At 23.5% G+C, this 17,117-nt stretch overlaps 1 protein-coding gene across 2 annotated transcripts in view; it reads right to left on the bottom strand.

The window, feature by feature from the left end:
- Positions 1 to 244: 244 nt before the first annotated feature.
- LOC126903334 (beta-1,4-N-acetylgalactosaminyltransferase bre-4-like) overlaps positions 245 to 17,117 on the bottom strand; it is a 43,950-nt gene continuing 27,077 nt past the window's right edge. Inside the window, exons 4-7 of one of the 2 annotated variants that reach the window (XM_050681489.1) lie at positions 12,792 to 13,037; positions 12,369 to 12,552; positions 9,572 to 9,790; positions 245 to 2,990 (exon numbers count right to left, since the gene is read on the bottom strand). In XM_050681489.1, the coding sequence (XP_050537446.1) occupies positions 2,855 to 2,990; positions 9,572 to 9,790; positions 12,369 to 12,552; positions 12,792 to 13,037 (785 nt within the window). In that variant the 3' untranslated portion in view covers positions 245 to 2,854. The remainder of the gene's footprint in view (positions 2,991 to 9,571; positions 9,791 to 12,368; positions 12,553 to 12,791; positions 13,038 to 17,117) is intronic. The other variant, XM_050681484.1, reaches the window with a different exon arrangement.

Below are 17,117 nucleotides of genomic sequence, written 5' to 3'. Positions count from 1 at the left end.
TTATAGACAGTTTTTTGACATTACTTATCAATAAGTTTCTTGAAAAATTTGTAACTTTACATGATTTCATGTAAATATAAATGAATTAATTGATTTTTAAATTAAGTTAAATTTGGAATTTAAATTCAATTTTATGAGGAATATAAAAATTAAACAATAAAACTAGTTTATTTGACCGTTAAAACAATATTGGTGTTATGACACATTATGTAATTAATGAGTGAACTCATATTAATTGTACATGTACTTATACTCTATAAACAATTAAGAAAAATGCATATGATAAATATTTAATAAAATATGTATGTAAAATTACCAACTTATATAATAAGTATTAAAAACTTGATATTATTTTTAAAATATAGAGAAAAAAATTAGAACTAATATGATTTCAGTTAAAAAATTTTCATAATATCTTAATTATTTTAATCTGAATAGTTATGTTCAGCTTTATAACAAAAAATTGTAATTTTTTAATTAAAAAATGATTTTGTCCAGTAAATTAATAACTAAGAATGAAAATTATTTTTTTTGAGATTGGCAATTTTTATTTTATAAAAAGTATTAAAAAAGTTTTCAAAAATTTAATAGAAGTAATAGTAGTTATTGTATAACTACCGAATTTTTAGTTACTTCCAATAATGTTGGCAAATGCAAGTTTTAAACTGCTAAATAAAAAGTTTTAGTACTTTTAGATTTAATTATTAATAGAAGAAATAAATATGTGTTTGTTGCTGATAACAATATGTTAGATGCATATCTGCCTCCATTAATACAACTTCGATGATTGAATTAAACTTTTTTCAGTATTTATTCATAATACTAATTATATTTTTACTACATAAGTTGATATTAAGTATAGTAAAATGTAAATTAATCTTCAAAAACTATGAGTTAATATCTTCTTAAAATATTATTTTGGTTATATGAGATCTCTACAAAGTTATACAGGTATTAATTTTTACATTTATACAAAATCTATGACTAATAAATTAATTGTTATATTTAAATATTAAACAAGTATAATGCAGAAGAAAATTTCAATAGTATATCACATAGTTGATAATAAAAGTTACAATTTTAATATAATTAAAATTATGTATAATAAATTAAATTTGAAAAAATTAATGCTTAAATTTGTACGAATTACAGTATTAAAATAATTATTAAAACTATTTCATTTAATCATTGAAATGTTTTATAATTTAATATCTTAATTACATTAATCTATAAGGCTACAAGTCTCGATTTTGCGTAATTACAATTTATAAATTGATAGATGTGTATTAAAACTGTTCAATAAAGTCTGGGATATTCTTTTCATAAAGCTACCCAGCCTTAATATACAATTTTTCACACTCATATTAAAAAAAAACAACTATAGAGAAATATAAATAATTATATCACAGAATCTCATTGACCCGAAAAGGCCTACCCTAATAATTGTATTTCCTATCCTTATTTGATCCCCAAAATCCAATTTATAAAACATGGTACTACCAATTAAAGTAATTAGAATTTTCCTCAATTGATAATATTTATTACACTTATGTATCCACACACTCAACATAATAGTCTACTTTATACATAGTATATTTATTAAATCATACTAATAATTTACGAACAAAATACCTAAATACCTCTTCATTCAATTTGCAACGAAAATAACTATTAAAAAATCTAAAATTAGTCTTTTAACGATAAAAACTATGTTTATATTGTATATTGTTGATATTTAATTATCATTTTTCCCATAATGTTAAGTATGAATTTAGAAAATAATGACATTTAGTGCTTTATAATATTGAGTTAGCGATTTAATGTAATTTATCAAAGTTTTAATTTTTCTAAAAATTGGTTTTTTTTTAGTTACTCATCTTACCAATTGATTAAATTCTTAGTTATAATGGATATGATACATAATATACAGTTTCCTAGCCTATTATGATTATTTCTATAACTTTTAATACACTGAATATATTTTCAACATTTCAAATTAGATATTTTTTATACTTTTCTTACAAAAAAATTTGATGAGTCAATATCAACTTTAAGATAAGTACTGATTGGGTTACAAGCATTTTGATACATAGTGTGGGTGTATAGCGTAGGTATAGTGTACATTGACTATTATAACCTTTACTAAAAACCAAACCTAACCCATAAAAGTTTTTTGTAATAAAAGGTTAAAAAAAAACTTTAATTTTCGAAAACATTAAAAAATATCTTTTTAACGTAGTTTAAGACTGGAAAAACTTTTTAAAGAAGAAACTAACAAAATGTATTCATGGGACAACAAATTATAGGATTTGTCACAACAGGTTAGGAAATTCTATGTATTAAAAAAATTTTTAATAATTTTTATGATGACGCATATAAAATATACGTTCAAATTATTATTTCAACATGAAATATTATTAATTATAAAATGGAATGTAGAAAATTTACAAAAATTAAGAAGAATATAAATTGATATCATTTAGCATTTTATATGTTATCAGAAATTCGATTTAATGAAAAGTAAGATTTTAAAACATGTCAGGTGTTTTCGAATGCACAATTTGATTACGTTATGTGTAATCTCTACAATATTACACAGTAGTAAATTTAAGGTATCATACTACTAGCAGCTAGCACCTCGTCAGAAGACACGTGACCCTGATTCGAAACACCAACAAATTTTAATCAACTAATAAAAAGGCAAGAAACTTCTAAGATCTAGTTAAAATGTAATAAAAGTAATAAATAATTTAATTACAGATTAAATCATCATGTTAAAAAACAGAGTTTGTTAAGGAGGATCAACGTCATAGACTTTTCGAAATATCCAACGCCACCCTAATGATTTTGTCCATCAGCTTCCAGTAGCCTTAAGGTCGACGAGCATATAAGTAAACAATGGTAGGCGTTTAAGCATTTTAACATGGTATACCAAGTTATTGAGCCCATCGGTTTTGAAACGTTTGTGTCCGCTGAATAGTTTTTCGAATCTGAAAATAAAAATTATAAGTCAGAATGTATTTGAACCATAATGCAATGAGTTTTATTATATTTTAATTGCACTGCAACAACCCGAAAGTTTATTCTCTAGGGCTACATATTGTACATGAAATATCTATGTAAAGTAGTGCAGTATTTCGGCAGACGCCCTTTATTTATAGCTGACTTGTTAGCTAATTTTTAGTATAGTGTATCCTTTTATCGTAGGGTTGCATTAAAAGTTTATCATTAAATTATGAGTAAAATATTATCATGAATAATTATTACAAAAGAAAAACTATGTAACTAAATACGTTTTGGCTTGAAGTTAATAAATCATAATTTATTATCAATTGTCATTAAAAATGAATTATTTTATAAAGTTACAAAAAAAAAGTATTAAACCAAAGTATTTTTAAGTTTTTATTTTATTTAAAATATTCAATGATATAAATTTTGACATTAAATTGATAGTTTCCAATAACTATATTTTAGTTCTTTGTAAAATTAATAATATTTAGGAACAATTTTTAATACTGTAAATATTATGCGTTTGATTACTATGAACGAATGTAATCATAATTATAACATAAAACATTAATTAATAATTTAAAAAAAAGAGATTATTTGTTTTAGAACTTAGACCTTGATAGTTCTTCTATACATTTTTTAGTACCTATATGCTGAATAATTAGTGAACTTTACACATTAATTGTATACAGATTTAACCAAAGGGGAGAGAAATGTCTCTAGAAAGTCATAAAACATGAAGTTCTTAAAATACTTTCGGAGATTCATGCTAAACTTTGTTGTGATATAAAACATTGTAATGTTGTTATTAATTTAAGTTAACAAGTTAATAAATAAATCAATAATTTGTAAAAATGACAAAATAATAAAATAAAAAAAAATAATTTAGTTCATTAGGAAAAAATATTAGAGACAAATAATTAATTATGGAATATTAGTTTGTTGACAACAAACTAATATCTAATAGTAACTAATACTAAGCTTGAAGACTGTAACACAAAAATTAATGTTCACATGAATAATAAGTTGTATATATTTGTGCTGTTATATTTATATGAATAAAATTTTAAAAAGTTACATTCAAAGTTCATGTAATTCAAAAACTAACTAACATTTTCTTTAAATGATCATTTTTATAAGTTATTTTTAAAATTTAGATTAATCAAAGCAAAGACCGCTTAAAATATAATGAAATAGATGTGATACCTCACGTTAATTTGAAAAGGGTTTGATGTAGTTCCACCATCCTACTAGCTTGTCTACCCATACAAATAATATGATAAAAAAGTATACTAAAACAATAATTTTGTTTCAAAAAAAAAAATATATTTTTTATGGTAAATATAATAACTTACAAAACTCAAGATTTAATTTAAGAAAATAATTACTTTAGCTTTACTCTAATAATGCATTTTAGTTTGAATTATATATAAAGAATTTCTATTCAGTTAAATTATTAACTCATTACCAAATAGTCATTAATGTTATAAGAGCTTTTATAAGATAACTTCATAATAATTAAAATGTAAATCATGTTACTCTGTTGAAATGTTTAAATTTTTAATTTAATATATTAATAATTATTCTAAAAAAGACAAGTCAAGAGAGAATAACTAATTATGTGTATAATTAAAATTAATATAACCATAAAATTATAGCTCCTTAACAACGAACATGATAAATTTCTATTACATCCAACTAAATAGAAATAGCCACTCACGAATAAAGAACAACATAATTTAAGTTTATTAAAATATAAAAAATTAAATATATAAAGAAGTTTTAAAATACTGTTTATAATGGGGGAAATATTTTTTAATAATTAACAGTATATTTAAAATCTACTTGGAAATATATTTTTAAAAATTAGAATACTATGTCATTAATTATTATAAAATATTATTATTATTAATATTTATAATTAAAAATTATATGAAATCCTAATATTTAACATTTTTGTTACATTATATATATATGTATAGTATCAATTATATACGTACTATATATTAAAGAATAAAAAAATGTACATATATTACACATGTAACATGAAATCGTCAATGGTTCACTTTTACTATTTTGGAAATAGTATAAATATTTACAACTTTGTTTCAAAATTAAAAAAAAACAGATTAAAATTAATTTTCATTAGGGATTTAATAATTAGTCGATTTATCAAATATATACCCTTAGCATTGTCTGTTACATTGTGTAATTAATAATTTAGGATATAATCTTGCAATTCTATCATTCTCCCTTCACAATAAATTATGTTTAAAACATTAGTTCCTAACTTGTTAACTATTGTACTCGTTACCCATTGGACAAAAGATATAGGAACTTGAGTCAAAGATTTTAGAGAATTTTGAATTGCTTCGTACAAAAATCTATACATTTCAATAAATATGAATACAGATTTAAAATAACTTAATTTGTTCAATGAGATGTAAAATAATTTACAATTCATCGTTCTGTATGAAAACATAACAAAACCGTAATAAACAAATCATCGAAATATTATTTCTCAGATATCGAACTTTATGTTACGCCTTTAAAACACTTTAGCTTGACATACTTTTATATAAAAAAAAAATATAACTAGTAACGTTTTTAGGACCCCTCATAAATTTAATGTTATCGTTACTAAATATCTATAATTTTACCATGGACCACATTAATGTTGAGTTTACAGTCCTCTATACCCTCTGAGAATAATCAATTTTTGTCGTTAATAAAACCGTGTACTAAGCAAAAATAATAATAAAAAAAACAGTTTATTGTACAATGATCTTAAATCTTTTTAGGGTTCTACATTATGCGGTAGATCTTAACTATATCTACTTTGGTAGATAAGTAACAATTTACTGTTATAGTTATTGGCTACGATTTTGTTTAAGTATATTAAATTATCCCATTTATGCAAATGTTTTTATCATACAGGTGTACTATCCAAAATTCAGTAAACAGTTGTACGTTATCATATTTATATACTTATATTAATGTAATCATATGTAGAAATATAAGGATTATAGTTTCCTTTAAATTTTAACCAAACCTATTAAAAATTTAACTAATAAATATTTATGTAATGAATGATAAAAAGATGTTTGATTAAGTTTGAGTTTTAACAAATGTGTATACATAAAACAGTTAGATGAAATTTTATTTATTTTTATCAGAGGTGGATAAATATTTATGAGCTAATACGCATTACGCATTTTAATAGTACAAGTGAATATTTGGCACACTGAAGATTCTAACAATGCTGCTCCCTGTGGTGAAATATCCCTTCCGGAGGTATAAACCCTAGTGCTCCTTTAGCGATAATAAGAATATTGAAAATTTTTAATACATGAATAAGAAAAAAATAATTTTATAAGTTCATTATACATGATTGAATAAAATATTTTTACCACTTTCGTTAATTAAAAACTAATTAACCATATTACAGGAATAAATATTATTTTCGAAGAAATAACTGCAATAGTTGTTTCTATCAAAATGCCTCAATGTATAAAATAGAATTTTGTAAAATATTGTGTTTTATTCATAGAAGACGCATTAATAGTATATATATATATGAATAATTATAATTTATACTAAAAGTCTGGTCATGAATTTTTTTTTTTTTTATAAAACGCAAGTGGTTAGATACAAAGTCTACCATTTTTATAAAAACGTTTACTCAATTCATAATACAATAGTGTGTATAACTAAAACCATTTTTAAGTAATGTTTAATTTATACTTATATTTTGTCATTATTTTCATATTTCATGTGGCCTATGAATAGATTAAGACATTCATCTTTATCAACTTTCAGAGCTTATAAGTTATCCATCCCCTGAATTTCAATTTAAAATTCTAAATATTGCTTGATGTACATTAAATCATAGTGCTTTTCAGTTATGACGTGAAGTTGGAAAGTATTATGTTTATTAAAATATGTTTTTTATTAGTCTATACCTAATAAAGTATAAAAACACGAGAATTTGATAAAATTCTCGCTTCTTATTAGATCAATGTTGTTTGACGATACACTAAAAAATAAAAAATGTCATTTATTTGAAGTTATTATGATAGAAAGCTAAAAAAAACTCTGCTAAACCTTCTTAGCAGAAAATCCATAGAATATAAAAATTTAAGAAGGTTATTTTCGACGAAAAAATATTATAGATAACTATAATTTAATAAAAATATTTTGTGATTGACAATATAATACCATGTATTTCAATAATAATACCTACTTACATTGCCGCTTATTTAAAGTTGGCAACCCTCGTTCATTTTTATCCATATTTCAAAATTATGTGGTAAATCAAAAATGCACGATTTTTTTTCTACATTGGTTTTGTAAAGTAGATCTTTAATTATTCTTTTGGCTAATTAAAAAAAAAAATTGCAACCCCCTGGATCTTAAAAAACGTCAAAAACTAAAGAATAAAAAACCCAGCACAGGGGGTCGCGGCACAGTGGTGACGTGGCATAGTTGGATCAAGTATAATGATATCTGACAGTGAATAAAATCACTATCATGAAGACAAGTCCAGAGGTCAAATTTTTTTTTTCAAATTAANCACCACGAAGACAAGTCCAGAGGTCAAAATTTTTTTTTTCAAATTAAAGTATATTACATAAGCTTTAATTTAAGATATATATATAAAAGTGTCAGNTAAGATATATATAAAAGTGTCAGATATATATAAAAGTGTCAGACCTTCCGGAACACTTTCAAAAGTTAAGTTGAAAAAGTTGTCATTTTAAATCCCCCCTTGTGAACAGGTTAAGGGTTAAATTTATGAAAAAAATATACCAAACGAAAGGTAATAATATTATGCATCTATATAAAAAAGAATTATATTAATATGATCATTTTTGAAAAAGTTACGGCAGTTTTTAGTAAAAAAAATTGAAAAAATTTCGAAAATTAGCGATTTTTAAATTTGTAATTTTTTTGGAGGTTTCCCCCATTTACGGGGAACGAGGGAAATTTTTTCATTTTTTGAGGGTAATATCTTCGACTAGATACGATTTGTGATCTTTTTGTGATCCGTTCGGTGAGAGCTGAGAAAAAGTGGTAACAGACACAAAAAAAAAAAACACTTCATAGTAAAACCAATACCTTCTCAGCTTTGCATCGAAGCTAAAATAATTTAAAGAGCTTTAAAAATATTAAAAATTTTTTTTTGGAACGTCAAAATTGACTAAGATACAGCCTTTTTATAGGAAAAATATGTATTATTTAATTTTTCCTATATCCAAAATTATTGGGAATGGAAAAATATTTGTGTTTTGTATCCAAAATAAAATTTATTTTTTAATTTTTTTAATCTAAATTTTTTCTTTATTTCTCTAAATATCCATAATATATCGTGTTAAACAATAAATTTTATATTATATGGCAAGTTAACTAACATTATAACTTGTATAATAATAAAGCGAAATTCAAACAATATATCAAATATTGTAAGAAATATAATTTTAATATACTAAATTCAACTTTTCCAATTTATATGTGTTAAAGTTAGGTTCAGTCTTAAATATATAATTGACCATTTAATAAATAATTAAATAAATAACGATATTAAATATAAATGAGTGGTAGGAGGATTTTTTAAGTAAACGAACAAAAAGTAAAAAGAATGCTCTTTGGCTGAGTACTAACTTTTTACGACCAGCGCTTTGCAAAATCAACACTTTATTATCATAAAAATTTTACAGCTGATTGATGTAGTATAATCGATTTAGAATTCTCCGCTACCTTATGATGACGCTACTAAAGGTTTAATGGTAGTTGAACGATGAAAAATAAATTGAAATGAAAGCTTAAATGATTTTTGAACGCACAATTGAGTACTTAAAGTTCAAAAATTTGCTAAAGTTCAAGTAGATAATTTTAAAACGTTATTATTGAAGAAACGTGGGTCAGTTAAATTAGAAAAATATCGAGGAATATCTAGAAAGTGGATGAAAAGTTTTAGCAACTTAAACACAATTATTGGACAAAACTATTAAAGCGGAAAGTAGAACTTCTGGTCTAAATTTTTATACCACCAATAGCATTAGGGAGAGTATTCTTTTTTTTATAAACTACGTAATAATTTCAATTAAAATCTAGAGTAAATATAGCACATTTTCATATGGTAGTTTTGAATAACTTACAATTATAAAACTTTTTTTTATCATTGTTTCTTACTTTTAAAATTTTAATTATTTTTAATAACTTATACTACATTAGTGCTAGCGTAAAATATCTAAATTTGATATCATATTTTTAAATTCTAAAAGAAATAGATTTTTTTTTAATGATATACTTATTAAATATTTATTTAAATATTCCTGGACTATCGCAAATATGTGCGTTATTCACAATAAGTCTTTCCAAATGATTTTTTTTCTGAGAATACCATTTAAATAAATAACTGATAATCAGAGTAATAACGAATATTAAATGGATTTATGAAAACTTAACCATTAATTTTTAATTCATTTTGTATAAATAGTTTATCACCAAAGTTCATAAAATTTTTATTCTTTTATCTATAGTATTTAATCATTAAGCTTACCTTTTTGGGTTTGCTTTTTGTTTAGTATGGGTTAACATATGATATCTGGCAATTTCGGGTGAATATCTTGTTATGTTGAGATCGTGTGCTTTAACTCTAGCCGCCATATCATCATCTTCACCTCCCCAACCCCAAAACATGTTGCTAAAACCGTTAACCAGCTGGAAGTGATTACGGCTCATACCAATGACTCCGCCAAACAAGTCTTTGTACGGCAAACTAATAACAATAAATTAAAAGTAGAATAGTAAATTTTCTATTATAAAATTTAATAAAAAAAATTACCAATATTAAAAAAATAAAATTAATCACTTATTTATTTACAGAATGTTCAGCAAGTAATGAAACAGGTCCATTGTTACAAACGATGAGAACAATAGAAACCCGTTTACTTACTTACTGATGATTTTATGCATGAAAATTCCAAATTATATTTCTGTCATGTTAATTAATTTTTTTCATTCTAGTATTGGCTTTTTTTTTTAATTAAAATTACAATTATGTAATTAGTATGTGTTCTATACATTAGAAAAATTTAAAAAAAATTGTAATATAAATAGTTTAATATAAACACTTCATAAAATACATCATTATTTTATCAATATTTCATGAACAAAATAATAGTAGATATGGATGCATAAATATTAGAAGATTATTCAAGTTTATTGATTGAATAATTATCTATAAACACAAACTACATCAATTTTGCAATATATTTTAGTCAGCGATGTGACTAACTGTTTCTTATTTTTTTCCTTCTAATTTTAAACTTAAAATTCTCACCTCAAAATCAATATCGTTCATGTCTGACAGTAATAAAATATGGAAAATGTATGTATTTTATGAAAAAACATGTTGTATAATCAAAAATATGTTAAAAGAATATATTGCAAATAAAAATGTTCCAAAATTGTAAGTTTATAGCTACAATAAAAATGACAGAATATAAATATGATAAAAAAAACCTCGAGATTCAGAGTACTATTACTAAAAATTTATATTTCACACTGAATTTTTTGCTTTGTCCGTATTATTTCATACAATTCGACTTTCAAATATACATAAGATTTTCTCAATTTATACCATAAACCATACAATTTGTAATTGAAGTCAAGCATTAAACGTTATTTTATTTGTTTCAGTTATTGTTATTTGATAATTATCATACAAGTAAACCACATGAACTACTATTGTAGTTACACTAGTGTGTTATACACATCCTAAAATGATTATAAAATACGAGTTTTTATTTTTAAAATAAAACAATTTAAGATTTCAAAACAATTATAATGACAAATAAGATTATCTTTTGCTTAAACAATAGAATTCAATGACAATCATACATCACACCTCTTTTTATTTATTTTGTTTACGTTTTATTTTAATTTACGTTAGACGTAGTTAATAAAGTAATTTAAACTGAACTTTTTTTTTTTAATAAAAAAATAAATATAATTGATTATATCTAGTTTATAGTTAACTTAAAAATCAATCAAAGTAAAGTTTTTATCCAGTTAAATATTATAACAATAGTTAAATAGTTCCGAGAGTGTTAACTTTGAGTTAAAATTAATACTGTGGTTTTGCTTTATGTTCAACTAAACAGAGTACTCTTTTGAAAAATTAGTCTGTCGACATTAATACTAACTAAGCTATTGAAGCACTAATGTAAACCTCCGTTTTCCAATACTTGGAATAAATTATTCTTTTATCCTTTAAAATAAAAATCCTGATATTTTATTCTTTAAAATAGAACCGTGCAGGAAAAATATTTGATTTATACAAATTAAAATCACTCCCAGTGTATCCATATTATATAAATATCAATGCATATCATAAAATCAGTAGATAATAATATATGTGAAATGAAAATAAAATACTTCATATGAATTCTCCATACTTCTTAAACTCAACGACAAAATACTAATGAAATTTTAAGTTTAAACAGAGTTTAATTTTTCTTTTTTAGCTGCTTGTTATCTTTCAGGATGACTAAAAACTTCTTAAGTTTAATTTGCTTTAGTAATGTACAAGTTCCAGGAAAAAAATTACCCGTGTAGCTTATTACAATTAAGTATGTAAAACATGCTGGGTCTGATTAACCTTAAAAATCAAGACATTAGTCATTTTAATTTCAAATAGTGGAATAAAAAAAATAAAATGTTTGTTAACAATTGAAAAATGCGACAATTTTAATAGAAGTTTTTGAATAAAAAGCATATATTTACCATACTAGAAGAAACATATACGTTTATGTTTATCTTCATTCATTTTCATGAATAAATTAAACCTGTTAATAAATAGATCAGGGGTTAAGATTATCACTGGAATAAATTATTTACACGTAAATGCAAAATTTTAAGATTATTTTTAGTGCACTCAAAAGTTTTATTAAAAATACGAGTACTTTATAGTTTATTCTGACAACAAAATAGAAAATTCACAGTGATTGTTTGATGGCTTTTTTTTGTTTTACAATATGGACATTAAGAACACAGTTTTTTATCATTACATGTATAGAATAAAACCAAGAGTAGTCATCTACAGGCTTAAAACGGTTAAAAGTTTTTTTTTGTACATCAGAAACAGCGCACAAATGTCCGTTTGATTCATTTTGGCGATACCCTCGTCGCATAATCAAACGTTTATCTATAACTCATCTACACTCACCAACTTGTTTAAATAAAAAGTAAATTTTTTCTAAAGTTCTTTTTATTTATTTACAACTAAAAAAACACATTACTTAAATGTATGGATGAACCCAATTAAAAAAAAACTGTTATACAACCATACATACTTGTAATTAAATTTATCAATTGCAACGGACATGTGTCGAGGCTGTTCAGGACAACTATAAATATTTCTGTCATTCTCAGGTATCAGGTCGACATCGTGGAAAAAAAAACAGTCGAACTTTCGCAACTTTAATCCTTCTATGTATCCTATGTTCATTAACATGGCTCGATTAAACACCCCATCGCCTAATATTAAAAAAAAATATCAAATAAACAATAAAAAACAATTTTGTAGTCTGTTTACCTTTGCAGTTATTATATTTATTTTCTTTAGTATAAAATGAAAAAAAAAATGAATTGCTTAGAAGAATTGATACAAAATTCGTATGAAATATTTTACACTTTTTAACACATTAGCTCACGAAAAACATATGTAGTGTTATATTTAATTAATTAATTATTAATAAAAATTACTAAAAACGTACCAAATTGTTCAATAATGATAATAGTATAGTCTAATTGTTGTTTTGTTAAAAATGGATGAATGTTTAGCAGAAATGTACACAAGTTAGACAATCTATCCCTGTATGGCACGATTACAGCAATTTTATGACGAGCATTGCAGGTAATAGGTTCTTGATGGCCACCATCAGTGAGCCTCAGCCAAGATAATTGTTGTGATATTTCATTTAAAGTATCATGAGTCGGCACAACCAGCGGAACTGTTCCATCTAAAAGTAATATATTATTACTTAATACAAGAAAGTAATACAAATATTTGTATAAACGAACTATATTTATGTCGACTATTAAGATAATAAAAACTATAAGATCCATTAAAACATTTATTTTTGTTAAAATTAATTAAAATATCATATCGAGGAAAATTTAAATGTAATTAACTTATGTAATACACAATATTTATAATATTACACAGGAACATTTTTAATAAGTCCAAAAATATTTAATGAAGTGGCGATTTCATCTGAACTATTTTTAAATTGATTAAAATTAATAAATATATATATATATATTAAGCAACTGCATTATATTAAGTGTAATATAATTAAATATAATAAATCTTGATCATAATAATTTCAAAAACATCATACACAATTTATTTTCTGTCATGTGCTATGTAACAGTTTTTCTAATTTTCTTTTCTTAAATTTATTTGTATTTTTGAAGATAATTTTTATTAGTATTTATATAGACTTTTTTTTCCTCGCCTTAACCCCAACTATTTGGGATCGGTCAATAACGATTTATACAGTATTTAACAAAAATTAGTAGCAAACTTTTAATTATTTAGTTATATTCAATATAAAACTTTGCTGTTGAATATAACATTATTTGTACATCTTTTTAAATAACAATTTTTTCAATGTGTAAGGGCCATTGAGGGCAATTAGTACCTCTCCTAAAAGGATGTAACCATGTATTCTTTGGGATAGATGGTTAGTACATCGTCATAGAGAAGGATTTTAATTCCGTTTACATTTTAATAAAAAAAGTAAAGTAAATTAATCATTTAAAAATCAATTTTTTATCTTTCTCACATAAAGCAATACTTAGTACAAATTTAAATACATTATCTATAAATTATATATGATTTAACAGCTAATAAATAATTAAAACACATTTATAATCTATTTGAGAATATCAATATTCTTTAGCTAGGAAGTTAGGATAATATGCGACTTAAAAATAAAAAAAAATTCAAATATAATGTAAATATTTAAAAATAAGGGAGGATTAAACTCTTTTTTTCTGTCGAAAAGTTTCTGAATATACTTAGTAAATTTCTCAAAGAAATTTTTTTGTTATGTCAGATTAGAATCTTGAGCAGAATTATGAATGTCCATATAGGGGTTACGAGGAATAAAACCACCAATAATGAAAACGCATATATGATAAAAATATATTTAGGAGGTAATAAAAGAAATTTTTATATAATTCCGCTCAAAAAACTCTAAGTGTTTTTTTGAGTATAATTAAAATAACTTTTTTTAATGAAGCTGGTAAATGTATTTGCCACCACTATAAAAATTGTTTGATGTCAATATAAATAATATTTTTAATTTTTAAGAGATTAATCCATCTAAATTATAAAAATGAACAAATGATTAGATACCAAAATTTAATATTAAAAATATATAAAACTGTTATAATTAAGTATCAATTTTAGGTATTCAATTCGGATTAACAAATAACAAACAAATATGCCTTATAAGTTACAATTCTTAATTTATTTTAATCAAACTTCTGAACACATTGTTGCTTTGTAATCAATTAAGTTAGAGAAGTTTTGATTCTGTTAAACTTTGAATAAACTCATTTAGTGTATAATTTATTACAGATCAAAACAATTACACAGTAAAATCTTCGTTCATTAATTACATTAATTTGTATATACAGCTTTACCGCTGTACTATGTAAAATCAATGATAATATTAAGTATTTATAAAAGATAATTAAAATACAATTGCGTAACGTCTATTGATACTGAATATTCTTATTTTCTTTTAAATTATCATTACTATTGCTATTTAAATACATTTAGTACGAAATAAACAAAGATTTCATAACCACAATTATTTATGTGATGAATGAATATACTCAAGAGAATTTCTTAGTAACGGGAATATTAATCCTTTAGTAAAATACTAAAGAATATATTTTTAAACATATAATTAATAATTACTTTGTGAATATTTAATCAAACTCAAAAATCGTTTGAAGTATTGAATGTTTATTGAAAATGTTTTATGGAAATAAATCATATTTTACTTAATTAATAGTGGCTTGATAACAAAAATGTTAAAAATTCTTTAAGAAAACATAATTGTTGTTCATAGACTAAAAAGTAACTCTTGAAAAAAATAATGGTTTGATGTAGATGAATTTTAAAGATTTTCAGTCAAGAAAAAATTCTATATAATTTCCGAGAAAGTGGAGTGAAGTTGGCCGCCAAGATTATACTTGACTGTTTCTCAATTTGATTTAAAACGTTTGTAAATTAAAAAAATAAAAATGGATATTTGGTTAACTTTAATTTGAAGTAAGCTATATCTCCAATTTCGTTTAAATTTCTTATTTAATACTTAAGAGATAAATTTGGAAGCAAATTACGATTTACTTATAAAACTTCAATCAAATTTCATTATAATGATTTTTATTCTCTGAATTGTGTCATAATTTTGGCTAAACATTATCAAAACTTAGCTGTCAACATTGAAATATATTAACATCATAAAATATACAGACGTTTAGTGTGTCGCCCACTTCATACCTACATAGTTGTTATATTTTACAAATGGTAGCTAATACTTAAATTAAGGCAACATGGCGGCCATACAGTATTTTTATTATACTCTCAAATGATTGTATTGAAACTCAAATGATTGCATACTAATATGGACGCAATACATTTACCATTATTTAATGTGTGTTTGACATAAAGAAAAAAAAATCGTATTTTCATCATTTACAGGAACTTTCAACAGCAATATTACTATCGTAACAAGTTACACCAACCATTTGTCATTAGAGTTCATCCTAAATTTCCATAAAACGTGTTTAAGTTTCAAACAATAATATTAATTTTATTTTGTATACATTGAACTATATTTATTAAATAATTAAGTATTATATTATTTAATAATTTAATTTAAAAATAATATATTTTATTTTAAGATCTAGCCAAATTTAAATGCATGTTGTATGAATTATACATATAAGGGTTATATAGAAAGATTCCAAGACTTTTATACCTTATATAACCTTAGTTAAAAAATGTATACGAAAAAGTATAAAATATACGAAAATAAGGGTGAAATGAGATAAATATAAACAAATGGGGTAATTGTAAATTAAATTTTTTCTCTTAGAATGTATAGGAGATTTTATTTTAGATTGAATAGTTCTGGTCCTTATATATATATATATTACTATCAATTATTAATTGTTAGTTCAAAAACAAAACTTGAGAACTTATCTTAAAATATGCAATTGCAAATACCACCTTCACCTTACATAAAATTTCAAAATGTTCTTACGCATACTTTTGTGGCAATTTTTCAATTAAGAAAGGTGTTAAAGAAAATATAGTGGTGTTAAAACAAGCAGTATTTGCAATTTAATTAAAACGCATGTTTTATTCAGGTATTATAAAGTTTAATGACAAAGTTTTAGATCGATTTATCTTATAGAATTATTTGATATTGGTATCAAACAATCTTAATCAAGTTTAAACATGATGGTATTTATGTTAAACAGGAGAAATTTCGTCAAAATAATGTTATTAGTCGTAAGTAGAGATTTTCATGTATGTAACTCAATTTCATACTTTTAAATAAGTCTAATTTATTAAACTATTTTTTGATGCCGTCTAAGTTAACAGTATTTAATGAGATCTTTTTTGAGTCAATATTCATTAAAAATATCCTTATTTGTTCATTTATTTATTTGACTTATATATTTAATAAATTACAAACAGTTCTAATTTTAGCTTCGATGCGAAGCTGAGAAGGTATTGGTTTTACTATGAAGTGTTTTTTTTTTTTTGTGTCTGTTACCACTTTTTCTCAGCTCTCACCGAACGGATCACAAAAAGATCACAAATCGTATCTAGTCGAAGATATTACCCTCAAAAAATGAAAAAATTTCCCTCGTTCCCCGTAAATGGGGGAAACCTCCAAATCGCTAATTTTCGAAATTTTTTTACTAAAAACTGCCGTAACTTTTAGCTTCGATGCGAAGCTGAGAAGGTATTGGTTTTACTAAGATGTGTTTTTTTTTTTTTTTTGTGT

This window comes from Daktulosphaira vitifoliae, unplaced genomic scaffold, assembly GCF_025091365.1.
Source record: "Daktulosphaira vitifoliae isolate Bord-2020 unplaced genomic scaffold, ASM2509136v1 Scaffold_1, whole genome shotgun sequence".
Lineage (NCBI taxonomy): Eukaryota > Metazoa > Arthropoda > Insecta > Hemiptera > Phylloxeridae > Daktulosphaira > Daktulosphaira vitifoliae.
This window is presented reverse-complemented; position numbering and strand designations above follow the sequence as displayed.